This window comes from Lagopus leucura, unplaced genomic scaffold (genome assembly GCF_019238085.1).
Source record: "Lagopus leucura isolate 7727_CA_CO unplaced genomic scaffold, USGS_WTPT01 Super-Scaffold_100012, whole genome shotgun sequence".
Lineage (NCBI taxonomy): Eukaryota > Metazoa > Chordata > Aves > Galliformes > Phasianidae > Lagopus > Lagopus leucura.
This window is the reverse complement of record NW_024962267.1, coordinates 16,767,519-16,794,471: the sequence shown is the minus strand read 5'-3', so window position 1 is coordinate 16,794,471 and position 26,953 is coordinate 16,767,519. Positions and strand designations below refer to the sequence as shown.

Genomic DNA, 26,953 nt, shown 5'->3' with positions numbered 1-26,953 from the left:
CCTCTGCTCAGTTCAGCACTCCAGCCTTTCATGCAGCAATCTATGATCCAGCCAGCTCAGACAACAGTTGAAATCCTGAGGTATTTCACCCCGCCTGCAACATAGCCTTAACAGGGGCTACATTCATATAACAGACTGCTGATCGCAGGGTGTCCTTTTAAAGGTGACTGACAGCTCTTGACAAATAGATTAAACTGCAGTCAGAGCTCAGTGCCTCTCTATTTAGGCAATAAAAAGGTACAGTGCAGAGGTGGCCTGTTGCTTCATCTCACAACTCCAGAAACACCAAGCAGCTGCACACCAGCTGAAGTGCTCAGTGGGAGGAAGGAAGAACCCTGTGCAGTTTGTGCTTCCTGGTGTCAGTTCCTCAAACTGTCCCGGACTTTCTGTTAAATCTGAAACAAATTACTGATTTCCTCTGTGCCTCACCTTCCTGAACTAGGAAAAGCCAATCTGACCACCTTACCAGAATATCAGATTTTGCAGCTGTTGGCCCTTGCAGCAAGAATAATGCCACACTCAGATACCAAGAAGAAATTTTTAGGGAGGCACTTCGTAGCTAATGCAAAGCATTTCTTCATGGCAAGCTGTTTTGTGGGTCCCCTTCATTACACATAAAGTAATTACTCTATCAATCAAACCACTGGAATGGTAAGTGCTTCCTTGCTTAATTTGGTAAAGATCTGTGATGATGGCATGCTCAGCAATAAGGGTGATGGGAGCACTAGAAAACACAACTAGTGGGTCACCTTCATCCCCTTAGAAGGGCATCTTTGCTAGGCAAGCTGATAGTTCTGTCTTTCTCCTGTCTGCTTAATGCATGAAAGTAAACCAATGTACACTGAAAAATAAAAGGAAATGCCTTTGGAGTTTTAGGTTTGTACTTTATCTCAATATACTATATGTTTAAAAAAATGTACCCCAGTACTGTACAAGACAGGTGTCACATCAGTTACTGAAACACACATCAGATGTGCGGTCAGATCTGGTTCCCAGAGAGCTTCAGGCCAGACAGGACTGGACAAAACAGAAAGCCTCCCTAGCACTTTCTGAGCACATCTATCTCAGCGATGGGTCAGCAGCACCTCTCAGCAATGGCCACAGGGATGCACTTGCTCTGAAAAATGCTGACTTTGGTCATGGCAAGACCTCACTGCTGCGGACGGGGGGCCTGTAGCTTAAAAGGGAAGCCAAAGCAAGGCGGTAAATTGAGAGTGCCTTTGACAAAGTGCCTAAAGTTTGGTTTGCACCCAAATATCTGACAGGTTATGAGTGTCATGAACCGAGCTAGCAGGTATGTAAAGGAACAATCAACACAACTATCCTCTCTATGGATGAAATGTGCCTCTGTGTAGCAGGATCAATAGGAACTCTATCTATCATTTATGTCCTGTGCTGAAGGCTGAAGTGAGACGAGTGATGCAGACGTGCTGTGCAGCTCACCTGGCACAGGTGGAAAGTACACTGATCCAGGTTTTCCCTAATTACTCTTTCTCCCTTTCCCGGAATACATCAGTATCCCTGTCCATGTTTAAGTCCTCAATAACTAAGCATTCTATGAACTAACGAAGCCTTGTTTCCTGCGGATTAATGCCTTATACCATTTAATCCATTAATTTGTATTTTTAAGCAAGGCCTACTCCCTCCTGCCAGCAATACCCACCTAGCTTTCTCCCAGGTAGGTTAGTCTACGCAAATAGGAGCCAATGTCTCTGACTGCGGAGCAGGGACTGAGTTATCACTGCTGTTTCCCCAGTAACAGTGCTGAGCCTCTGTTTAGAATCTAATCAATAACTATCATCCCATCTTGGAGGGACAGCAGGTGTTTCTAACCTCTGCTCCCCTGTCAGCACTGGTTGAAATTGGCCAACAAGTTACAAATGAATTGAGGATAGCTAAGACTGCCAGCCAGACAGCATGACTCCATGATCTTTGTTTCCTTTGGGAAATCAGACTGTAAACATCAGACGGAAAGTACCAGAGAGGGACAGGCACCATTTAGGCTAAAGAGAATCTCTGGCTTTCAAACAAAAAGGATAAACAAGCCGAATTATTTGAAGCTGCAATTCAGAAGGAAATGTGTAGCTATCAAAGCAGGGAGGCTCTGAAACTGCTTCTCAAGGGAACAGAGCTACAAAAAGAAAATGGTAAACTTTTATAATGGTGCTTGAAAGGAATTAAATGATGCATTTGCCTGTGATAGAGACAGCACAAATACCATGACTCACCAGGAAGGCCTCCATGTTCCCAAATGTATATGGACATCTTGTGCGGGGGTGGAGGTGTGGTAGGAATGCATGTATATGAACTTTCATTCTATATTCTAATATGCGTGCACAGTAAATGAAAGATCAAGCCTGCTCATGCTCTCATTCAGGAAAGGGAACACTGTAGTAATCTGTGTTAGAAAATTGAGTGCTTTCTCTTCACACTCCCCTAAACATCCCAATAGGCTAATCTCCTTACAGACTCCCTCATAACACTTGCATGGACATGCCATTCTGAGATGTGTAAATTCAATTCTACCAAACCGATGCTGGGTTGCCAAGACATGCTGCACAGGCTCTGGAAGGCAGTATTTTGGTTTGTCATTTCTCATATCCAAGTAAAGCAAAACCACAGTGGAAAACTTAAGCCTTACAGACAATGCTGAGTTATTCCACAAAACCACACTGCCCAACAATCAGTCTGGTTTCTGTCTGAAGTCCTGGCAGAGTGGCAGACCTTCCCCCGCTCTATCTTCTGATGACACTTCCACAGTGGTCCGGGAGCAAAGCCCAGGGCAGATAGTGCTGTCTAGCACACAGCGTAGCCTTACAGACACCAACTGCTTCTAGACAGTCCCCAGAAGGAATTGGCCACTGTGCTCCAGTGCCTTCTGTGCTGTTTGAATGTTGTCCAACAAAGTATCAGGAGATACGAGGCATTTATGGATAGCTGCGAGGAAAACAAGTGTTGAAGGTATTTTTCACGGAATTCATTTAGATGAGGCATATATTGACCTCTACTCACACAGGTGAACACTTCTAGTGGCCTGGCAGGTAATTTCAACAGGAAGCAGCTGTGGTCTGGTCTGCCCTACACCAGAAAGGATGTTTCTGAGTGAAACTGGGTGACATGAGAAGCAACAGGCTGATAATACCTGGGCATCACCCAGTGATATATGTGGCTCCCTGTCGCTGTTCACAGAAAGTGAACTATGATTTCAAAGTATCTATGTATAAAAGTCTCCTCTCAGGGGCCTGGAACAGGCCCTCCTCTGGCAGTACTGTACCTCTGTATTCACGGCGAGCAGAAATTTGTAGAAGTACTGAATAGAAGGCAGAGAAATGCAAGAAAGAATTTAGTTTAGCTGTGCCCCGCTGCATCCGTGACTGAAAACAGCTTCTGAAAGGGAAAGAATTAAGGTTCATTGCTGCCTATCATCATTCAGTTCAGCTTCCACAGGAACAGGAAAAGCCCCTTCCTAACAAATCAGTGTCTGGGCAGATGATCCATCAACTGCTTCTCTCCTGTGGCTCACTACAATGGTGCACACCAAAATGAGGATACTCACAGAACAAAAACTGAGAAGCTGATGAAATTACAGGCTCTGCATGTATTTTTTTCAAGAAGCTGATGATTAATGTTCTCCCTGCCATGAAATCATGGCCTTTGAGAAGTTCTACCACAAACACTGAGCCTAAAGCATTAAAAAAAAAATCTCTACCGTGGCTCCACTTGTCACTTGAACATGCTGTGAGGCTGTGATATTGGGAAAAGCTCCCAGACTCCTAACAACTTACCAAAAATGACAGGTTCCTCCTACCTACCACAGCATCACAGTAATTTGACACAGACACATCCCAGGAACTAGACGTTATTTCAGTGTTTGCCCTGCTGGTTAACAAAGGGACTGAATGAAACAAGAATTGGTTGGGCACAGAAGTGAGGTTAAGGTTAAAACCTGGTTAGAATCAAGGAGTAGTTCTCAGTGCTTCAAAGTCTATATGCTGCCAAGGACAGATTATACTACAGATTTCATGCTCCTGGCAGAGGCTACACGTAGAGTAAAGGAAAGGGGAAGGGCATTTCTGTGACCAATTAAAGCCGCTGAAGAGGAGGACTGTGCCTCAAAGGTTCAACATCTACAAACAGAACCTGAGATCATATTTGCACTCCTGGCATTACCAGATACACACACCAAGGCAAAAGCCAGCCTACATGCTAGTGAGATTCAAAATAAAGAACTGTACTGCACACACAGCATGGACAAAATGATGTACCATCTTCATCTTATTCTTAGCAAAGGGTGACAAAGAAGATATGTTAATTCCGGACCTTTGAAAACCATGTCTTTAGTACTTGCACAGAATACTGGTGGCTGATTGATGTCTGTCTGTGAAGAACTTACAAGCTTCGATCTACCTATTTGCAGATCACAGCATATATCTAATTAATAATCAGATTTAGGAATGTCCCTAATTGTAAAGGGAAGAAAAGCCATCATCAGCACGACACAAGGGCAAAAAATATTTTCTGAGTGCATCTTTCTCAACTACCAAAATTTAAATTGTGCCCATTGATTAATATCACATACATGTTGCTAATTGTCCCAAGCACACAGATTTGTGATAGATGTTGTTTTCATAGTTATCACACAGAAAAAAAACCAACATTTCTCTCTCATAAATTAACAACTGATACAGAAACTGGAATTTTCTCTTTAAATCTAACATCTAGCAAGGCAGGCCTCGGTCTGGTTGCATGACTGTGATGCAGGAACACTGAGATGTCTTGCTGGGAAACAAGGCAAATGGACAACTTTCCATGCTGAAGAGTTTACAGTCAAGGGACAAAAAGTCATCTTAACTGAGCATTCAAGAAAGAGCAAGATTCGAGACAGATAAAATGTAACAACTGTTCTGTAATCATACTCCTCACTAAATCTGGGCAAATGATGAACCAGATGGAAAAAGAAACTGATTCAGGTACGCCAAGTAAAAAAAATCCTGGGAGCAAAATTAATTCAGCTAAAACCCAGGATCCCATAGATTGCTGCTTCAGTACTGCCCTAAACTGAAAAAAAAAAAACCCAAAAAAAAACAAAATAGAAAAACCAGCCCACAAACAAACCCACAGCAAAACAGATTTTTCTGAAACCATAGAGTTCAGTCCTTAATTTTTAGAAGGAACAGTTGCTAATAATTGAAGGGATGCTAATAACTTCAAAAATGAAGTAACAAGCATCAAAGTTTGCAAATCAGTTCCACAGCCTTAAGGAATCATTTTTGAGTTGCAATGCCTGGGTTTTCTTTACTCCAGCATAATGGAGAAAATTACGTTGTTCAGTTCAAGTTGAAAAAAACACCCTGTGTTTATGTCTTCATGGAAGTCGATTTTCCCAAAGCTCACCAGATTTGTCCCCTAGCATCTCTTTTCCAAATCCAAAGTTTCCAGATAAAAAACAAGGTTTTTATCCTTTCCTTTTCTGTTCCTTCCCATCTAGCAAAATGAATTCTTTTTTCACTTTACCGTGCAAGAGAGAACACCATGGTATGACTAAACAGCTTGAATCCAGACTGTGTATTGCCTGAACATTTTTCCAATAAGAACCACCTTCTCCATTTTGTTGCCAAAATCTAGACAACTCAGAGCTCTGCTGAAAATGCTGGCCATGCTGAACTTGCCAATGGAATGACTCAGGCTGTTACAGAAATCTGTGTCCTGGTACCTTCAATCTACTCCAGAAAATAGTACAAATACTCCCTTTAATCTCTCTAAAAACATGTAAGGAGCAATTAATTCTCCAACAGGGCTGAGGTATTTCATTTTAATATGTCATCCTACTCCCTACAAGGTGCCTGGCTGTTAGTGTAGTGTACCTCTCAAAATTAAGTTAAAAGAAATCTAAGTTGGCTCTCTCCTTGGTTGCTAGCCTGTAATGCTTTATAAATACGCTGCCTGGTCCATAACGAAGAGTTAATTGCACTTTTGTATGCTGCTGTGTACAAACAGCACTCATAGATATAATTTCAAGATGACAGAAAGTCTGAACAGAAAAGCAAAACCAAAGTCTTGGCATGTGAAACACATTTCCAGCCCTTCCCCCAGTTCTCCCCATGCCTCCCTTGGGCTGTCTGAGAAATAACAGATGCAAATGGGTTGCTTTTGAAAGCACAGTGTTTCCTCCACAGCTGATGCAGTGCTAAAATCCATCTGAAGCCCAGCAGACATACCCATGAGCAAGTTGACTCCGAGCTTTGCCAAGAATGATAACATTTCACCATACTTTACTACAAAGAGAAAACCAGATAACCATCTCCTGGCTTCAACACCGAATGGAGAAGCCCTCATTTCTCCAGACTACAGAATAGCAATTAAACATATCTCAAGCCATCTATTCCTATTAGGAACAGAATGCAGAGCGCTGTTTGCTTGTTTCTCCCACTAGAAATGTGCTCTTTTTTTTTTTCTTTTTTTCTCTTTTCTGTAAGGTGGAGTAGTATCTTCCTTTCCTTTCTTTCTGTGGTTGGCAAATCAAAGCTGAATTCAAGTCAAACTGCTAGCTGATGAGCTTTTGATGAAATTCCAGGCTGAAGCACTGCATTTCTTGATTTATACAGCGTTCAAACCTCCCCTGCTGCTTCAGTTCTGCACCTCAGCCTCTGGTGGTTTCACAGTGCGGCTGCTTTCTCTAGGACAGCTGTGAGCTAAGAAAAGACCTTGTGCTAGGTTAAGATATGCCTCTGGTAAAAGCATAGTCTGTCTCCAAATGACACTGCTGGGCTGCATATCTGTATTTCTTTAGTGATTTGCATGTCATGTTTATGTGCTTAACTTGCTCAGATGTATGTCGGCTTTTTGTCTGCTAGTTTTTCCCGTGGTTACTGCTATCAGCACTTTCAGTTCAGGTTATAAAAACTGAGCAGCTTTCTGCTTGTTCCATGTATCATCACTAAAACCAGATAGTAGATAACAGCTCACTTTAGCCAGCGCACTATTTGCCACCAGACATTAAAAGAAGGGAGAAGACAGAAGGAAATTAAATTAGCTTTTATACGTTCCTCAAACAGACCCTATAAAATTCAATTGCACATACTGGCAAAGAATTAATCCTGAAACCACTTGTCTAGACTGAACGATGGCATAAGGGAGACATAAAGAAAAAAGTCATCGGCTCTCCCTTTGCCCAGTTCAGTGGCCTGAGACCAGAGGGAATAAAAAATTCTTTCATTTCTGTGACAGTGTGTGTGCAGGCAGGAGATTTCACCTGTGATCCCCCAAAATGTGAAGTACCAAAACCTGGGACATTCTTCACTATCCAGAAAAGACTGTACAACTCCACAGAACTGCTAAGCTGTCCAGGCATGGTGTTTACAATTAAATACAGTTCACTTGGTCCTTTAGTCTTGTACTGCTCTTGTGGTCCACAGAGACTAAAAGGAAGGAGGTCAGGCTAACATGGTTGGGGTTTTGAGCCCCCATGTCCAGCAGCTGAACTTGCTGCAAAACATACGAATCCAGAAGCACTATCTGAAGGTGTCCTCCAGACCCCTCTGCAGCTTGACTATCTGCTATGCAGCATGTCAGATGGGCGTTGGACTTCCATGCAAAATAACTACGCAGACACTTAGCGAAATCAAGGCAGGAGAACCAATGCAGAGGCATGATCTCTGGACTTTATCTAAGTAAGCTGCTACTGTCCAAATCCCAGAAGATGTTGAATATGTTGACTTACTGATGAAAACAGGATCCACGCTTAAAGGATACCTTACTGTTTAATATATGAGCCTGCTTTTTTCTCTGGAAGACCTGCAGTAAATGTAGTATAGCAATATTCCTTTTTAATTCAGTTTCTTTATTTTTCTGGATGCAGCATTAGGCAACCTCACTGTTGTGTATGTTCCACAATGTATTCCAAAACTCAGAAATTTACAGAAGTATCTGATCTGGGAATACTGTGCAACCCAGCTTTCTAGAATGTCTTATCTTCTGGACAGCTGAATGGGGGAGCGTGTTTATCACACATGTCCTGTCCCTGCAGGTAGCTGAGAGGTGGACCTGCCCAGAAAGCACCCAGATTGCCAGTGCTGTAACTCAGAAGTCTCAGGGAAGTAAAACAGAGCTGGGGACACAGGCTGTTTTTGTGGTGGGGTTGTGCCCTCAATCAATAGAAAATGAACAAAAACTTTTTACAAAAAGTTTATCAACAAAATTGTTTACAGCCATAAGGGTGAGTTTTCTGCATTTTTTAGCCTAAGTTTTGATAGGTTATATTATTTTTCCTCCTTCTCATTCAGCCTCTTTGTTTCTAAATGAAATAGGATTTCTTTTAGGTTGTAAACGGGTTTATAGCCATTTAAACATTAATAAAATGGACTGCTTCGTCCTGTAAGCTAAAACAAATGTTCTTCCAAGCAGAAGGCCTGTTTTATTGAACAGAATTTTGTGTTTTAATGCCACGCACGATACCAATTCTGCACTGCCCGAAAATGAGAGAAGGCTATTCTAGCTGTGCCCATCGCTCTGTTTGGCAGATACTCTTCGGGAGAAGGCATAAAAATCATAACATAGGAAAATTTACGGTATTCTCTGTCTCTCTTCAGTCTCCAAAAGCTCCTGCTCACCTGAAAAGTCTACGTCTTCACTGTCCTTTTCAACATTCAGTAAGTTCTGTCTCTAGTAACAAGGGATTTTGTTATCATACACGTTATCAGTCTTCAGCTGATAGCAATCTTTATGATCATGTGCTTCAGGGTGTAATAACTATGCAAGGTGTGAAACATTCTCTCATTTTTCAACTTTTAATTGCATCAAAACGTCTCTGAATTCATATGCTTTCAGACAACAAGAACAGAAAATGCTGATTTACCTTCTTATGCATTCATCTTTTCTTCATGTATATGCCTTCTCCAGCTTATGTGAGACCTGAGCCTGCTTATTCCAACCCTGAAGTAGTTGGAATGAACAGTTAAGTTGTGCCCCCCCATCATCTTTAATTTCGGGTCAATTTACCCAGGTTGGAGGCTGCAATTCATTTACATCATTCAACACAGTGCTTAAGTCATGCAAAATGACACAGGGAAAGGTCATGGTGCTGTGCAATCCTGCTAAAATCTATCTAGGTTGAATTTGAACTTGCCTGAATTAAAGCTAACTTCCTTAATTTTCTGGTGCTGTTGAAGACTAAGGAAGCAAAAACTGGTGAGGGTCACACTGAAATGTATCTGTGACACAGAGTGCAAGCTCTTGTTGGAAACTTCTCCCCTGATCTCAGTGAGGTACTGCTCCAGTTTTGTGAAGATGATTTTCTGAATACAGTCCTGACCACTGCAATTTAACATCACTTAAACAACCAACGTAGATGGCAGTGACAAGAGAAGTAGCATTTGAAAGGAAACTTAAAATGGCTCCTGCCCCATACCAACCCAAAAGGCGAGATTAAATCACATATAGATGAAAATACAGACTGAAATCCTTACCTGCCCCCCTTTAGGCTGGTATTTGATGTTATCTGTTGATCCAATTTTGGACCTGACATTCTTGAGGTCAGGTAGAGGCTGGTTAATAACTCGCAGCTGCTTTGGAGTTGCTGGAGACTTAGGAGGAGTGCGAATTATGGCAACTTTTTTCTCAGTAGGTACCAGTATGGCAGATTTGGGGGTTCCAGGAGTATGTGGGGTTCTGGAGTAGCTGGGTGTCCCTGGAGTGCCTGGTGTACGGGAAGAATAGCTTGGTGGTGTCCCTGGAGTAATGGCAGTGGAGCCAGGAGTAGTGGGAGTAGAAGTTCCACTTTTTCCTGTTCTGCTACGAATTGGTTCTGATCCTACATGCAAGAAAAAAACATAATTTCAACCTAGAAATACAAGCTCTTCTTCCTTCCGTGCTTCCCAAGACTACAACCCTGTCTGCCACACAAGACAGAGCTCTGAGATGGCTGTCAGCTGGAGCTGTAACAGCAGACTGCTGTCTGTCTCTGCATCTCCTTTGCTAATCAACCCTGCTGGAGTTACTTTGACACGTGTGGCTGGTCTGATAAATCACCCACACAGTGACTGAGCTCTCCACGTTGCAATACAGATGTGCTGCCCACAGAGCCTATGCTTCCTGAAGAGCTCATTACAAAAGGCACAGTATCAACACACCAATTTCCCTCTTAGGAAAAGAACTGAAGCACCATCTGAATCCAACCTTCAAGGCTTGATCGGACAGTCTGACTCACCAGTAAGAATGCTGTCATCAGTTTCAATAGATTTGAGGTTAAACTAGGCTCGTGAAAAGTCTGTAATCTTGAAACTCTAGGCTCTGAATGCCTGGCTGCTTCTGCTCACATACAACTTGTGGTAGTCTAGCCTCTTCAACTCTATCCTAGGCAAGTACTCAGCTGATGAACAAGTAATAGCTCTGTTGTGTGGACAGGCAGATGTCCCTCATGTTCGATTGCTATTTTTCAGTAGTGAAGTGAAAAGGCAAATTGATTAAAAATCACGGTCTAGCAACATCTGCATGCAAGTTAATAAATTAATAAATACCGTAACAGTTTTTAGCAGCTTCATTCCCCTTTTAATGGCATTACTTGTCCTTTCCATTGAGGGCAAGAATGAGTAGTGGGACTGCACTTTCTGCTGCCACCTTTACACGTAACTCTCAAGGGCAAATGAACAGAAGCTGAGACATCTTCACAAGCTGCTTAAAGCAAGGCTTTCCTAAGACTACCAAGGAAGAGAAAGATCAAACCAACCCCCAAAGCCCGGGAACCCCAGCACTGAATGGGTACATATGTGTTTCACCTTTAAAATGATCAGCAATTACCAATCAAGTAGGCCTCCCTAGAGAAGTGAGATTCATCAAAATTGCATTAGATTCATTAAACACTCTGTTTGTTTATTGTTGATGGAGCAAATCCAATGCACTGCTGCTCCTAGCGTCCAGGAAAAACTCTTTGCAGTGTGTGACTCATCTGATAGATCAAACATACTCCACTTTCACTTCCAGTTTCCCTGAATGGTTTCTTTCTTTTCCCAACCAATCCTAACTGGATAGTCTTAATGAGATGGAAAGGAAATTCTTCTTTTTTCCAGCTCTGCAGCTTTGGTATTTTGTTTTTCGTTCTTCAGCACTCCAACCACATTGGCAAATACCAGATAACCTCTTGCTCCTAGTCAGCAAAATGAGCTGCTGTGCCAGGCAGAGGTCACTCTTCATACAGAGGGCCTCTGTTTTAGGGCATCACTCAAGAATTTCAAAGGACTTTTTTTTTTTTTTTTTAATTGAATTTAATGATCCATTTCCTTAGGCTCTCTTATAAAGGGAAGCAATTGATTTCTAAAGCCAGATGAATGCCTACCGAAAAGCAGGAAATCACATACAGTTTCTGAGGCGTACACTAAAAGCAAATCTAGGGAAAAGTTTTGGGAATATTTGGTACTTATTTTTTTGCCTTGGAGTTTCTTTCAGACTGTGAATTGATAGAATGAGTCCTCACAAAAAGACCTTGCTATTTTACTATCCTAATTTCCCCCAGTGAGTCACTCTACTATCTAACATCTCATTTGAGGGTGCTTTTGCCCCAGGACTAGAGTAGAACACAGGAAGATCACTGCTACGAAACAACAAATTAATTATCTTAACTATTAGATTCACTTTTCCAAGATTTCTTAGAATATTTTGTATTGCCCTCTGTAAGTGGCAGACACCCACGGCAGCAGGAAAGGGCTAATATGCAAAAAAAAAAAAGCAAAAACATACGGGTGGTCCGTCGTACTGAAGAGAGGGATGTTGTGAGGGAGAGAGAGTTCTCCTCCCTGTCTCGATCTCCTGATACAGCTCTTCGAGGAGGAAGGATGGAGGAAGGTCTTGGTAAAGAGGAACGCTTTTCAGGACTCTTGCTTACTCCATCCTAATAGCAGCAAAATAAGAAAGGAAGGTTTAGTTTTCAAAACATCACGCTCTGGATTGTAATCTCTCTCAACCTATACACAAAGGGGAAGGCTCATCCTACGGACACAGTTTAATGACACAGGAAGCTGTGAGGATCTAGCCACTTCCCATGCTCTGATTAGCTCCTTGGTGCTTCTTTACTGCATGAAAACACTCATAGGAGGGGGCTGCCCCCGGTGCCCAAGGTGGACAGAACTTTGTTCTTGGGGAGAGAGCTCCCTCCAAGTTCCCCAAATGTGGTAGCTTGCCAATCTCACTGTAGCTACTTCAAGATAAACCCTCCCTCTGCAGCAGACAAAGCTTTCTCTTCCTATGGATTTGAATAAGCATGTATCAGTGGCTGATTTTACTCCTACTGAAATTAAACCTGTATTTCTCAGTGACTGCAGAGGATGCTAGTGGAGTACTGGATTGTGAACTAATTCCTCTGAAGCCATCATAGATATCATTTTCAACAACACATAAGCTGCTGAGCTACTTAAGACAGACGCAGATACTCCTAGATCTAAACATGGACAGGTTCCTTGTCTGGTTGTTAATGAGGAATTGGCTTGGTTGGTGTATTGTTTTAGTACAAATCAGAAGTAGAAGAACACTTGTGCTGTTCAGGTGTCAAATTTTCATGGGAATTCACCTGCAATGTAACTGCAATACAGATGCACCGCACACCACATTATTAGGTGATGTATGATTTGATGATGATTAAATGTAACGATGGTCCCAAACAGTATGAGACACACTATGCATGGTGAAAACAGCTTTTACACAACATAACAGTCACCAACTCGGCATCAGATAGATTTGCAGTGCAAGTGCAAAGTAAATATGGGGAAGCTGGAATGAACTGCAACTTCTTCAGCATGGTCCCACGTACAAAGAATTTGGCTTCTGCCCTTGTTAAAGGTGATAAGAACGGCACCCTCCTCCATGGGGACTGAATTTGTTTTCAGAAAGTATTAACTGGTCGAAAATTCCTTTTTTAAAACTTTTCCTGCAGGACAAATGACTACTACTGTTTTTGCCACTTACCCATGTGCAAAATGGACATAACTTCTTAGCAGTCAAGGAAATAACATCCATACCCAACAGAAAGAAGGTATGACCTGCTAATTATTTATTTTGCTTACGTTTCCTCTGGAGATGTTGTTTTGTACGTATCCACTTTGTAGCACAAATCTTGTAGGCTGGTAATCAATTCTCCTGCCACTGGATGTAATTAATTCCAGGTAAACTTCACAGATAATTACTCAGACACAGTGGGGAGAGAATGTAATCCACATAATTTACCTACACATCTCCAAGCTCACTCTCTCTACCAACTCTGCTACCTTACCTTAGCATCTGATTTTGAGTAGGACAAGCAGTCTCTTGGGCCTGCTGAGGAGGGCCGTACATAATAACTGTCTGTATCGAGAAAAGTGGCCCTTTTAGTAGTTAATGAGCAAGCTGAGCTGGGTCTTGGAGGAAGCAATGACTTTGCTCTAGACTTTGAGGCAGGAATCTTTGACAAAGAAGCAGTCTAGTCACAAGAAAACAAAAGAAAACACAACATGAAGCTGGACAAAAGAAAAACACATGCAACATGGACCAAAATAAAATGCCAAGCAATGAATTAATTATTTTCCTGTGTCTAGTAACGGTGATTATGCAGTTCTGACAGGCAAAGTTTTAGATCTCTGTTGCTCCACTGAAACCATCTGTGTCTGGAGAGATTTACTGATTCTAGAGGGTGCCTTTTTGTGCAAATGCTATTTTTTCCATGTGTTATTAAACAAGAACTTGTACCAGGCATGGCACTTAGCTGGTACAACTGCTGGCTGGCTTCATTAGAAACAAGTGCAAAACTACAGGCACACCATGATGCCCTGGCCTTTTAAAAGTAACTTGTGCATTTGTCATATAGCCCTCCAGGCTACACTCGAGTAAAACGATGGGAATCTTGAAAATACAGCAGTATTCCCAAGATGTCAGAGGGACCTAACAGCAGTGCTTCTTATGCCACTGCATACACACAAAGATCCTGAATGTAAAACTGTATTGACAATGTGGAGTTCTGGGATGATGAAAGTTTGCTGTGCTTGGAAGGCTGACAAGATGTGTCATCAAGATCAGATACTGCTCTAATTCTTAATAATGCTAATATTCCATTGAAAGAACAATTAGACATCAATAGAGTAGACAGCAAATTCTCTGTCGATGCTTAGGAGCATCCAGCTGCTCCACCAAAAGAAACTCCCTTGAAAAAGAATAGGGCTATTTGTCCAGGCAACACTTTGCTTTCTTCTGTAACTGATACTACAAAGAACAATTGCAAGGCTGTTATCTTGGCAATAGAGTCCTGATTCTACCTGTATTCACACAAGCGTGAAGTTACTCATCAGAGCAGTCCCCCTGGAATTTGGTAGAGAACTACACCAAGAAAAATTTGGCATTTGATCTAAGTCAGTCATCTAGACTCACTCAATGTTCAGAAAAAGTGCATGAATTACTCCTCAAGTTGGTTTATTTATTCTTTTTGTTTTGTTTTAGAAAATGAGATGAAAGTGGGATGAAACATCACTTAGAGTTGTTCAGGCTACTATAAAATGGCATCTGGTTTAGGCTATGTATCTAGCCTATGTAAAATGGAAGCTGGGATGCTGAATGTATGTGTATGTGCTAATAGTGCTTATGTACTAATCCACATGATTAAGAGCTTCAGAACTGCATAATTCCAGTCCTACTACAAAGCTTTGAGGACTTCAAAGCTGTGGACATCACCATCCACATCCAGTAGCTCTATTAACCAAGATCAGAAACCAGATCAAAGGATGGGAGTGCTTTCCTTGAAAGAATGTATTACTAGCATGAACTTTGCAACATATTTATCTATTAATATTAAAAATAATTATTTTAAACAGAATCTGAACACTATGTGTCTCTGTCACAACAAGGGCTTCTTCAGGCTTTAACTGATTTGTAACAATTGAGTTTATAGGTATCATCCACTCGAGAAAATTTGGTCTCTTACTTGTAAGAACACTAAGGTTTTTATTGATGTGAAAGCACAGCTGTCTTGGGCAGTTCCAAAAAGCAGACATGTGAGTAATGTCCGCCAGATTTTCTGAATTTGGGATATAACTAAGCAGGCCCAAATGTTAATTCAGTCATTTCCAAATGTTCTCAAGTTGATGATCACGCGCAACAAGACTCCAACACAACTGAAAAATCCTTTTCACTCATACTGAATACTGTCCTCCACAAATTTGTGCATCTAATGAGGACACTGAAGTTGGACAAGACCGAGATCTTTCAATAGAACACCTGGGGAAAACATGTGATCCTCAACTAATACATTGCTCTGGGCTTACTGCAGCCTGGATCCCCTCACTTGGCAGGCAAAGCACTTTTTAGCATCAGTAATAGTAGGCCAATCTGGTCCAGACGGATTTTGGTGAGATGCTCAAGACTGGCAGAGCAAGCAAAGAAACCAAATACTTCAGTCCCTGCCTGTGCTTTACCCAGAGAGCTATTCTCATTACTCTAGCAATACATTACCTTTAACAACTGCTATAATTCATACTGTAGGACGTGCCAGCTGTCCACAGGAAAAAGACCTATGTAACCTTGAAGTTGATGAAGACACAGTAAATCAGGGATTGCTGAAGCAATTTATTTCAGAGGCTCTCCTAAGGCATGGTCAGTATCTCACAAACATGGGCATACAGCTCCTTCCAGCAGATGGAACTGTGAAGCCTTTCCTGAATTTCTTATGCAAAGGAGTAAGAGAAGTGCAGTTTGAAGGTGCATAACAAACTGACTGGGTTGGATGATCTAACATTACCAGTGGAGAAGAAAAGGCCGCACTTGAACGATAAAGAAGATGAAAATCAGGAAGAAAGGACAACAACAAGAAAAGAGAGGACAAGGCGTAAAACAGAAAACATCCAGAAAAGTGAAGATAGTAATCAGAGTAGGGAAGCAACAGGGAGAGAAGGTAAGCAGGGACTAAACTTCTGATCTTTGGCACAGAGTAAAAGACAGGGATAAGAAAGGTGCCCAGAAAGCAGATCATTTCAGAGAATGGCTTTGCTGTGCTTGTCCTTAAAGCCCTCCATGAACACAGACGAGTCTGAAAATGTGCTAGTACTGACTTCTTTTGGATAAGTGTTTACTGTCCCTCTGAGAAAAGAGAATAACTGTTGACTAAGACTAAAAATCTTCCTATAGAACTAGTAAAGAAGTTCTAGCAGTTTCCCAGTCATAAGCTGAAATGAGTCAGGCCTCTAAAATCACGTGAAATCCTAGACTGGAATTTAGTCATGGCTTCTAAATTTCACCACTCCTTCACAGCCTCAGATCAGTTATGCTGCTATCATCATTAATCGTTTCTTAGAGTTAATAAGCAACATGTAGCACTTTGAAGACAGCTTCCCAAAGAAATGACAGTCTGGTTAGGTAAGCGAAACAAATCAGCCATGGAATACAGTAGGAAATATAGGATAATCGTAAGGAACTGATGTGTTGTGAATGATGGCAAACAATGACAAAGGTTTGTGCTGCAGATGTGAGTCAGCACGTGTCAGTGTCGTGTAGAAAAGATCTGTGTAAGGGATAGTGAAGGAAGGTTGGTCTCCTGGGGATTTTAGAGTGGTGGGACAAGAGCATCGGGTCAGCATGGGAGCAGGAAGAGAGGCACTCAACAGACAATAAGTAAATGCAGAAAGCAGTACAGGCTGCAGAGCAGCTAAAGACAGGACACGTAATTGTCAGGTTAAAACACAGAAATTAGCAGTCCACAACAGTCAAGTAGGAAGCTCTTATTCACATACAAAATGCTACTGGTCCATCATTTATACACAGGTATGACAGTCACAGAATGCACAGATAAGTTAACAGTGTATCAGAATACATCTAGTGAGTCCTGGACGAGGGTTTCTGCCTAGGCAGCAATCAAGCAAGGTGTCAGTATACTGAGTTGTGTACTGTGGAAAGGTTCAAGGGACACAGGTTATCCCAGAGGATGACCTGGCTCAAAGTGCTGAACAGCATCCAGTCCCTGCAGTTTGGAGCCTGTGTGCCTTTCTACATCTGCAAATTGTCATCATCTACTATCTGGGACTGTAATCCAGAGCTAGTTGGTACTGTTATCCAGGAAAGGTGATTTTAATTACCCTTTTAAATGAATAATGAACGTGGAAAACAATTTCTAAATGGAAAAAATGAAGAACTGAATTAACACAAAATGATCTGAAATGAGCACAAAGGAGGATTATTAAGAAAGACAATAAGATTATTTTACTCACTGAGAGTTTTTCCTTTGCTTGTTTAAATACACCAGGAGCCTGGTTTGTTTCACCAACTGCTGCTGAGAGACCCAAAGAAAGACTTGATGGTTAAAAATAACAGCAATAATAAGCATTTCCACTTAGCATACTTGTTAGAACGCTCATATACCTTTGAACTACAATGCAAAGCAATTACCTTGTGAATATGTCTCAGTGAACTCATCCTAAAAATGTCTTATGTTCATTGTACTTGAGTTAAAATTGTACTTTACATATGTCAAAGAAATCCAGCTCTTGTATTCATGTACCTGGCGATCTAAGAATCACAGTAAAAAGTTCCAAGGCCAACTAAAAGAGGCTCTAGTTCCGAAGGTTCGTCCCAAGATACCCCTTACCAACTGATCTTCAGAGAGCACTGAACAACTGTCCTGTAAAAATCAGGCTCCCTTAAGTAATCCACTAATGAAAGTTTCAAAATAAAGGGTGCTGAAATCACCCCTATTTAAAATACTAGCCAAAATTCCAGTTGGAAAGAGAGAGATTGTCCGGTGAATTACCATCCCAGTTGGATGGTCAGTGCGGTCAGCCACTATGGTCAGTGCGTCATAGCTCAACCAAGCTCTCACACTTTAGCATTCAAATTACACCTGGGACATCAAGTATATTAATTCACTATTTCATTTCTCTGATGCAATATAACTTAAGATTTTCCTCTCTGGGTCGGATTCCATCCTTACAAAGTTGTGGAATAGGGGAGATTTTCAGAAAGCAGGCTATTAGTTTCACCCTAATGATGCTGTTCTAGAACTAATTCACTGCCTAAAATCTATCTAGATATCAAATTCTTTGGCATCTCTGCCACAGGGATCCTTAGAAAATGCAGAAGCAAGACAGTGGGCACACATGACATCCTCTAGTAGTAATCCCAACAGGATTGGGCTGTTACAGCAGCCCTAACACATTGTACAGGACAGAGACATTCAACTTTCTCCTCTCTCTGTGCAGTTTCTAAGCATGGCGAGGGGATTTCTGGTTTCCTGCCACACATCCCACTCAGTAGCTGGGTCCTCTTAGAATAATCTCCTTCTAAACTGAACAAGTAGGAAAGAAAGCTTATGAGGAGGAAAAAAAACGTATAGCTACATACTATACTTTTGGATTTGTACCAGTGATAAGTGCAGCATAGTCCTTCAGTATCACATTTTACCCCATCCGCTATGGCTGGCTTTGGTCAGTTCTGCATCTCTTCAAAATGATCACAAATTATATCTTTCCTCCTTCCTTTGGTATTGAGACCTAATCAGCCACCACTCTGAAGTGGAAAGCATAGCTGTGCTGCTCCTGCTGACTTACCTGATAGCACCACAACTTGTCCATCTGAACAAAAGATCTCTAGTGTCTGCTAGCAGTTTAAGTACAGAACAAGCATCTTTTACCTCTTAAGGGACAGCACAACTGAAGACTTGCAACAGAAGTGGATCACGTGCTGACTCCTGCTCATAGCCAAGCAGTTGGCCTGGCCTTGCCCCAAAACCACGCCTCTGATGGCACAACAGCAGCAGCAACTCACAGCCACAAAGCATGAGTCAAAGCGGGGTTTCCCTCCCATAACTACATCAGTAACGGCAAAGATTTCAATTTCAAAGATTTCCTTGGACTTGACCACACAGTTTCTTGTTGAAATGTTAAGGATGAATCTCAAACAACAGTCCTTCCTTGGAAAATATGGCAGTATACGTTACCAGTATTTGTCAGCACTTACCTCACGGTGACATGGGAATTTTCTGTTATTCAGAGGAACAGAATGACTTAATTTCCTGGCCCACTATGTAGAAAATCTGAGCAAATACTAACTTCCTGTTGTAGACTCTTGTATCTTATGATTGGATGCGTTTCATTTTGAAGACACAGAAAAGGCAACACTGAGGTTTTAACTAACTGGAATTTACTTAAGGTGCACAGACTGCAGTGTTCTGATGGGACCCCATTGGCCAAGTATCAAACAAGTTGAGAGGACCAGTCCAAATAGGATGTACTGACAGCTGAAACTGGCTTCAAGAAACGGTGCTATGTTTTACATAAAAGAAAACATGAGTGAAACAATGCCCCTCTAAGTTCCTGATCCCTGAAAGAACTGAACGACTGGTTTAGGCTCAGGGATATGTTAACATATGGTGCCTACACTCTTGGTGTGCAGTGCTATATGACAAACTTGCACATGGCGTCTCTTCAACTCCCCTCATTAAGCAGAAAGAGGGGAGGTAGAAGACAATAAGGGATAACTGAGTTTTCCAGCAACAGTGAGCATGGTGAAACAGTTTTACAGATATTTTTGTTCATTAAGAGGGGAAGAAAAAAGCTTTGACTGTTGCCAGGCAGCACACATTCACTCAAGGCACTGAGCAGGTTTTCTTATGCAAGACTACTGGGATGACTCAGGTCTGTGAGATGCTGCTGGGCCAGAATAGTTAAGAAGAGTTAGAGTATGAGAAGGCAAGACAGCACTGACCACATAACTGCAGAAATGCAGTCAGAGTTAGAATGCTACAAAGCCAACACGCTTTTTGTGACATGAACAATCAACTCCCCATTTCCAACACTTACTGAATCCTCCCTCTGGTCTTTTGCAAGAATACAAGAAGTTGTAACTGCTGTAAATAGTAAAACATATAGAAAAAGAGTTGTTTTAATCTATATTAAACTTTAGTTCACTTTCCCCTACCAAATATTAATTTTTTGACTGAAATGCAATTGTAGTGAGTCCAGATTCCTTCTCTCTCAGCTTCATGCTGCATGTGGATGGATTTCCCCTGTGGATTTTGACTGTACAGCATAAACATCAGTAACAGAGTGGAAAGTGTAAAGGCAGATAACATCGATCAACAAAATATAAGTCTGAAACACTTCTCATTATGCAGGAGAGTAAAGCAAAATAATGGAAATGCATACCATGGTTTAAGCTGTCAACATTTTCCCACCAGAAAAAAAAAGGCATAAGAAAAGAAGGAAACAAAAGAAGAAAATGGTGAGCAGATTCCTAGAACAACACACTATAAGCATGATGCCAAGTTACAACCACAGCACTTGGAAGTCCAAGCAATGACAAGCACACATGATCATGACCTCCTTTAAATAAACAAATACCAGGAAAGAAAAAAAAAATGATAAAAAAAATGAAAAAAGCAATACTATTTGTGAAGATAGTCTTGGAGGAATAATAACTAAAAAAGAGAAAAGCTGCTATAGCCATGAGATTAAAAAAAAAGTCTATGTTTGCCAGCCACATTGCATAACTGAACAGAATGCAGTCACCTGTCTGCTTCCGTTTAACACAGGAGAGATGAGTTGGTCTAGTATATTTGATAGCAGGTTTTAAAATGATTTTCCTGGAGGGAGAGTGGGCCTGAACTTCAGTTTTTTTAGCAAGTTCAGCTTTCTTATACACTGCTATGGACAAGAAAACACAAAAACACATAATCAGGAAAAAAACAGCAAAGTTTCATACAGTACATCAAGTGGCAGGCCCACTGCTCCACAACTGCAGCTCTAAGCACTGTTTCTACTGAGGTGATCCAAGCTAAGTTGGAAGATGGGAGCACTGCTGCATTCATCTCAGATGTGCTTCCCAAAACTCTGTGGGGATTCCTGAACTGAGACTGGTGGAGCAGTGAGCCTTGCACATGGCTTTTCACATAACTGTACAGTGTCTCATTAAATAGCACCGCACATAACAGTGTTAAGATGCACATCAACTACAACAGAGTAACCTAACAATACTGCACGATACTACAAAAAAAAATTAAATATATATATATATATATATAGTAAGAGGGAGTGTTAAATGAACCTTTTTTCCTTCTCACTTCATCTCTGGAGAGTGTGCTAGGTTCCTTTTTAGCTATTTTCCTTTCAGGAGTAGAAATCCTGCCTCTCCCAGTTTTAAAAGGTTTCTCTTTTTTATGCTTATCGAGAGATGATCTTCGCAATTCTCTCTCTGCCTTCTCCTCTTTAGGAACAGTCTCTAACTGTTCAGTCATGATGCTCCTATCATCATCTGTAGGATCAGAGCACATTGTAACAACAAACAGAAGATTAGTAACAAATGTTAGCAATACTGCAGTGGATGCAGGGTAAAATAATAATTTAAGACTGAGCAGATGGATTAATTAAAAAAAAAAAAACAAAAAAAAGGTAGGCAATTCTACCATTCTTTAAACATGCTGAAATTATTACTACAGCTACAATAATTTTGCTTTTTGATCATTACGGTTTGGAAGCAAAAATATTAAACACACAAAACAAAAAGGATAATGCACACCTTGAGTATCTGCCCAGAGACTGTCTGTGTCCATGATGGAGTCATCAACTGTTGTTTCATCTTTGTAATCATCACACGTTTCCGTTTTGTAGTCAGTGAGCAAGATTTCTTCTCTCTCAGGTGAAGCAGGAGCTTCTGGGGAGCCCTCCCTCGGCTCAGCTTGAATGTCAACCACTTCCTCAATCTCCAGCTCCTCTTCAGCCTGGGAGTCCACTGCTTCGATGTCTTCCTGCTGGGTAGCAGCAAAACGTACACTGTGAGAAGCAGATTCGCCCTCATCAACTGTTGTCTGCACCACTGTGATAAAGTCATCCTCTACTGTCACAACTGATTCAATAATGCCTTTCAGTTCAGGCAGTGCTTCTGGGCAAACCTTGGCTAGCAATTCTTCATCAGTGGGTTTCCCAAAGTCCATTTCTGGGGGTACTTCTGATACAAGATGACGTTTATCCTCTTCTTTCTCTTCTTGTCCACCTAACTTCTCTTCCTCGTGGTCTTCTCTTTTTGTGGCCTCAGCTGTCACTTCTGATGGCAGCAATGTTTGGACCTCTGTAGGTTTCACAACTGTATCAGGAATCTTTTCAGTTTCCTCTGGAGGCTGTGGGATGCTCTCCATCTGAATCTCAGCAGGCTCTTCCTGGGGAGGCTCAGCTTTTGGAAGGAGGAGCTCCGTGGAAGGTTCCTTTGCTGGCAACTGCGTAGACACCTCTTCCTCAGACACACATGGTTTTGGAGCTTCTCCTTTGATATCCTCCTGTTTCAAGGGTTCTCCGTTCAAACTTTCTTGGGTTTGATCATGTTCTCCACTAGATTCATAAGATTCTTCTTTATCAACTGCCTCTTGATGCACCAGATCAGGCTTAGCTACTTTCTCCTTAATTTCTGTTTCAGACAGTTTGGTGCTGTCCTTCACATAACTAGGCTCGGTCTTGGAAAGTAAATCTGCATCCTTTGCTTCTCTGGACAAGATGATCTGATCTTTCTGTTGAGTTTCTTTGGGCTCAGGCTCTGTTTTTTTAACAGGGGCTTTGTCCTTCCCTGAAGGGAGAGAATCAACCTCACTGATCCTACTATCTAGCTGACTCTGATATTCTTGGTCAGCTCTCCTGGCAGCCACTTCCATATCATGCTTTATGGCATTGTAGTCTGGTTTTATTGGAGCTTCTATCTCAGCTATTTCAGGAACAACACTGAGAGTCTTCTCCTTCTCCTTCTCCATCAAGAAAGAAATAGCATCTCTTTCTGCTGTTACCTGTGTAGCTAATATTCTGTCGTAGGTGGTATCATCGGGGACATGAACTTTATCAGACACGGCTTCCTCTTTCATTTCTAAGATTGCCTCAGGTTTTGCCTTCTCTGACTCTGAATCTTTAATGGGATAGCCCTCCTTAAAGTCAGCTTGATCTTCACTTTTTTCCAACACAGTATCGAGCTTCTCTTTTTTCTCCTGCTCGAAGTCCCTCGCTAGAAAAGACTCACCAGTCACATGCTGCGTCAAGTCTTTTTCACTGAGGAATTCTTCTTTGGATTTTTCAGCTGCTGCCAGCTTCACTTCTATTAAAGACAGGTCAGGAGCTAGGCTGCGTCTCATTTTTTCATCTGTGCCTTCGTAAAAGGGACAGGTTTCACTTGTTAAATTCTCACTGTCCTGCACTGGAGAAGGGAGCGGGACTGTGTACTTATTGAAAACACAGTAGCCCAAGTCTTCTAGCTGACTTTCAGCTTTTAGAGTTACATGGTTTTCATCTGTCACAGATGTCAGGGCAGTGCTGCTGTCTTCCACCACAGCATCAGAAGGAACCGACTTCTTTTGTGCCACCTCAGCATCTGCACTCACCGATGCTACTCTGGATCTTGTCCCTGCTAAATCTAACATTTCAGGCAGGTCAGGAGCCAAGACAGCACCATTTTTGTAATAGTCTTTGGCTGGGAAAGGCGATTCAGCCAAGGTCTCAGGCTGGACTTTTTCTTCTGTCATTGCTTTTTCTTCTTCAGTGTGCTCATCTTCTTCTCTGCTATCAATGGGGAAACAAGGGGCCCTCTCCATTGCTGGTGTGGTTGCTGGCAAGTAGTCATCGCCTTCATCCATACTCCCACTAGTGTTAGTTAGAATATCTGATGCAAGGGGAGAAAGATCATGTGCACGGCCAAAGCTAAATCCCAGAGCTATAGAATCCAGGCAGGACATGGGCAGGTTAATAGACATACTTCTCTGCTCAATTGCAGATCTGCCCCCAAGTCCCAGGCTCCTGCTCAGAGTTAGGTCATCTTTATTTTTGCTGTGGAGCTCTCGCTTATCCCCATAGACTTTGGGATCAATAGTGAACATTCTTTCTGTTGGGGAACTTGGTTCTTCAGATTTGTCTGGTGTATAGCTCTGAGCCAGGGTACTGTACCCTATTTCACGAGCAGGCATACTCTGCTGCTGATCCAATTCCATCTGTAATTCTTCCTCCTCATCCTCTTTGTCTTCAGGTATCAGACGATCTGCCTGGTAAGTCTCATACGCACTCTCTTTAGTGTCACTTAGCTCATAGTAATCGCTGCCTTGTTTCAGAGTGTCTGTTTTGAAGGCTTCCTCTTTCAGTGCAGAGGTTTCAAAATACTTGGACATTCCCGATCGATCCACTTCTGTTTTCATTTCATGAGTAGCCGAAACACCTTCCTTATCCTCCTTGGTTTCTTTTTTAACATCTTTCTCTTGAGAAGGCTCTGGAGCAGGAGCCTTATCAGCGGTTGAACTTGGTGCCTCAGGGCTCTTCTCTGTTATTTGGGATAACTGTGGTGTATCAGGGTGCTCAGTTGTTTTCTCAGGGATCGGCACATGGCTTAATTTGCCAGGGGACACCTCTGTGCTTGGCTGCACGTCCTTTTTCGTAGCTGTTGTTGGTTGGAGCCCACTTTGGTCCATTTCTTTTTCTGCCTTGAAAAGATCAGACATTTTAGTTTCACCATCCTTTGGGAAGTCTGCTTTGTGTGGGGGAAGTGTCTCAACTTCAGTCTTTGTGGTAAATTTAGCATCATCTAATATTCGAGCCTCCCCTTTATCATAGAAGTCATACCTTTCTTCCTCATCAGTCTCATCCTTGGTCATGTCCTTTTCCTGCCCCCATGCAGGAATTTTCTGTGTGCTTGGTGTTTTCAGGCCATCTACAGTTACTGTTGAGACTTCTTGCAGAGTTAGGGTCATGCCTCTGTGGGCCTGTTCATCTTCAGCAAGTTCTTTGGCAAGCAGTTGGTCAGCAGGTTCAGGTTTTATTTTGGCACTGTCTTTGAGGGGAAGATCCTGGGGGATAGCAAGAGATGGGTCTGAAGGCAGTTCACTTTTGGCTGCTTCTGTCTTGGGTTCTGAAGTGAACAGAGAACTTCCATCACGGCTGACGGCAAGATCTTGGACATCTTTAAGGTCATCTTTAAATGTCACAGATAGAACTTGGTTGGATGATGAGGGCTTCTCTGCAGTCCTTTCTTCTGTTTTGCTCCCTTTAGGCAATTCAGATGGCAAGTCCTTTTGCACTTGAGAAATAGGAAGCTTGGCAGGAGGTTCTGCAAAACTGGCTTCCAATTTCTTCTGTGAATCAGTTTCCAAGATCTGTTCTGATAGAGGTGAAGGCATTTTTTCTCTGTCTTTGCTCTGTGAATCCTTTTTATCTGTAGCCTCTGTTTTTGCTGGCTGTGGAACTAAGGCATCATGTTTAGGTTGCTCAGTCTTACTGTCTTTTCCAGACTCCTGTCGCTTTGTGTCTAATGGATCTGTTGTGAAAGGGCACGTGCCCTCCTGGACATGGAATTCCATCTTCGTGGCTGCAATTAAATCTGAAGTAGTTTGTTTGGGTTTTATCATAAAATTATTCAAAGCACTTACAGGCAGGCAGTCATGTGGTGTAGAGAACATCTTGGTATGAATGATGGAGAGGGAAAAATATGCGAACATGCAGCAAGGCTATCCACACAGAAATCTGCTTTAAAGCATTAAATCCTAGTTTCCTTTCAATATATGATGTTTTGCAGTGAAAATGTGACTTGCACACAAGTAAAAGTGGCAACTGAAATTAGATCATTTCACGTGACAACTTCATCTTCACTGTTTGTATACAAAAACAAACCAGAAATAATCCTCACTTCACTGGCAATTTCTGCTGTACTCTGAGGCTTATGTTAGTTTGCTTTTCTAAGTTTCGTAAGATTAAGTCCAACAAACAGTATCACTGTGTGCTGCTTACTTTTAAACAAACACATTTCTGTATTTATTTTACCTTTCTCAACCACACGTGTGCTAAGCTAAAGCAGTAATATATACAAGAGGCATGTCAGAAGAAGCTACTGTTTTAGCTGCATCAGCTTTCGACATTCATCCCTTGGCAAATGGAAAAATCTCACTGCTGCCATGAAAGTGTAAAGGGGCAGCAGAGCTATGAACAGTACTAGACTCAGAGGTCTCCAGCATGGCCAGTCATCTTCAGCTGTAACTGAATACCAGCCATGTTTCACTGACTGTAGCACAGCCCTAATTAAGTTGATTTAAAACTGAAAATACTACACTTACAACATGTCACTATATTTGTATGGAATACTACCTAGTTATTTTTATATGTACTCTATTAATCATTAATACCATATTTTTTTTTTTATATCCTTCGGAAAATGATGATTCCTATCATATGGGAAAAAGAAATACAGCAGAATACTTTCTGCATTAGTCTGTAAGTAAGCATTTACAAGTTTTTCTTTCTAAAACTTATTACAACGAGCATTGGGCCAAATCTGAATCTCCTTACATCTGATTTCAAGTCCTTGGAGCCATTTTCTGACTCAGATGAATATGAATTTGTCAGAATAACTACTATCAAACTACAGGTCATTCTTTAAATATTTGCATGCAAAGTTAAAAAAGCTACTGCCATTCTACATTCTGCAGGTAGAAAGGAAACAGAATTCTACACCTCCGGTACTTTTTAATCCTTTGTGTTTCTACATTTCATGACTTGCAGGCCCCATGAAGTATAGAAACAAAGCCACTGAGCAGATGTCATCCTTCTTTCACAGACATGGATTAACTAGATACTGACTTTTCTTGCGTATCCTATGGTGCCTTTTACTCTAGCACCAATGTACAACACCAATGGCATCTAAAGATATTCTGACTGCCAAGGGAATTTAATTTTCTTTAGGTGGGTCTGATGTAAAGTCAGCTTCCCAGATGCAGCCCTTCTTCACCGGGTATTGAATGGGTGGCTATGTCACTACTCCATGCAATGTGTCTTTACACCTTGTTATGCTGACCGACGAGAAATGCCATGAAAAGGACAATCTTGAAGCCTAGTTCTCGTGTACTGAAAGACAATTGCTTGGAGTAAATACTTTGTCACAGTAAGCAGATCAGAACTTGATGCTTTACACCCCATCCTAAACTTCATGAAGAAGGTGAATATCCCAGTGCAGCTGA

The 26,953-nt window shown here is 41.7% G+C and overlaps 1 protein-coding gene across 1 annotated transcript in view; it reads right to left on the bottom strand.

Moving 5' to 3' along the window:
- The window catches only part of MAP2 (microtubule associated protein 2), a 192,001-nt gene that overhangs the window by 7,387 nt on the left and 157,661 nt on the right, over positions 1-26,953 (bottom strand). The window contains exons 9-14 of the mRNA XM_042874432.1: positions 21,508-25,260; positions 21,037-21,243; positions 20,502-20,636; positions 17,208-17,269; positions 11,731-11,881; positions 9,465-9,808 (exon numbers count right to left, since the gene is read on the bottom strand). Coding sequence (XP_042730366.1) covers positions 9,465-9,808; positions 11,731-11,881; positions 17,208-17,269; positions 20,502-20,636; positions 21,037-21,243; positions 21,508-25,260 — 4,652 coding nt within the window. The remainder of the gene's footprint in view (positions 1-9,464; positions 9,809-11,730; positions 11,882-17,207; positions 17,270-20,501; positions 20,637-21,036; positions 21,244-21,507; positions 25,261-26,953) is intronic.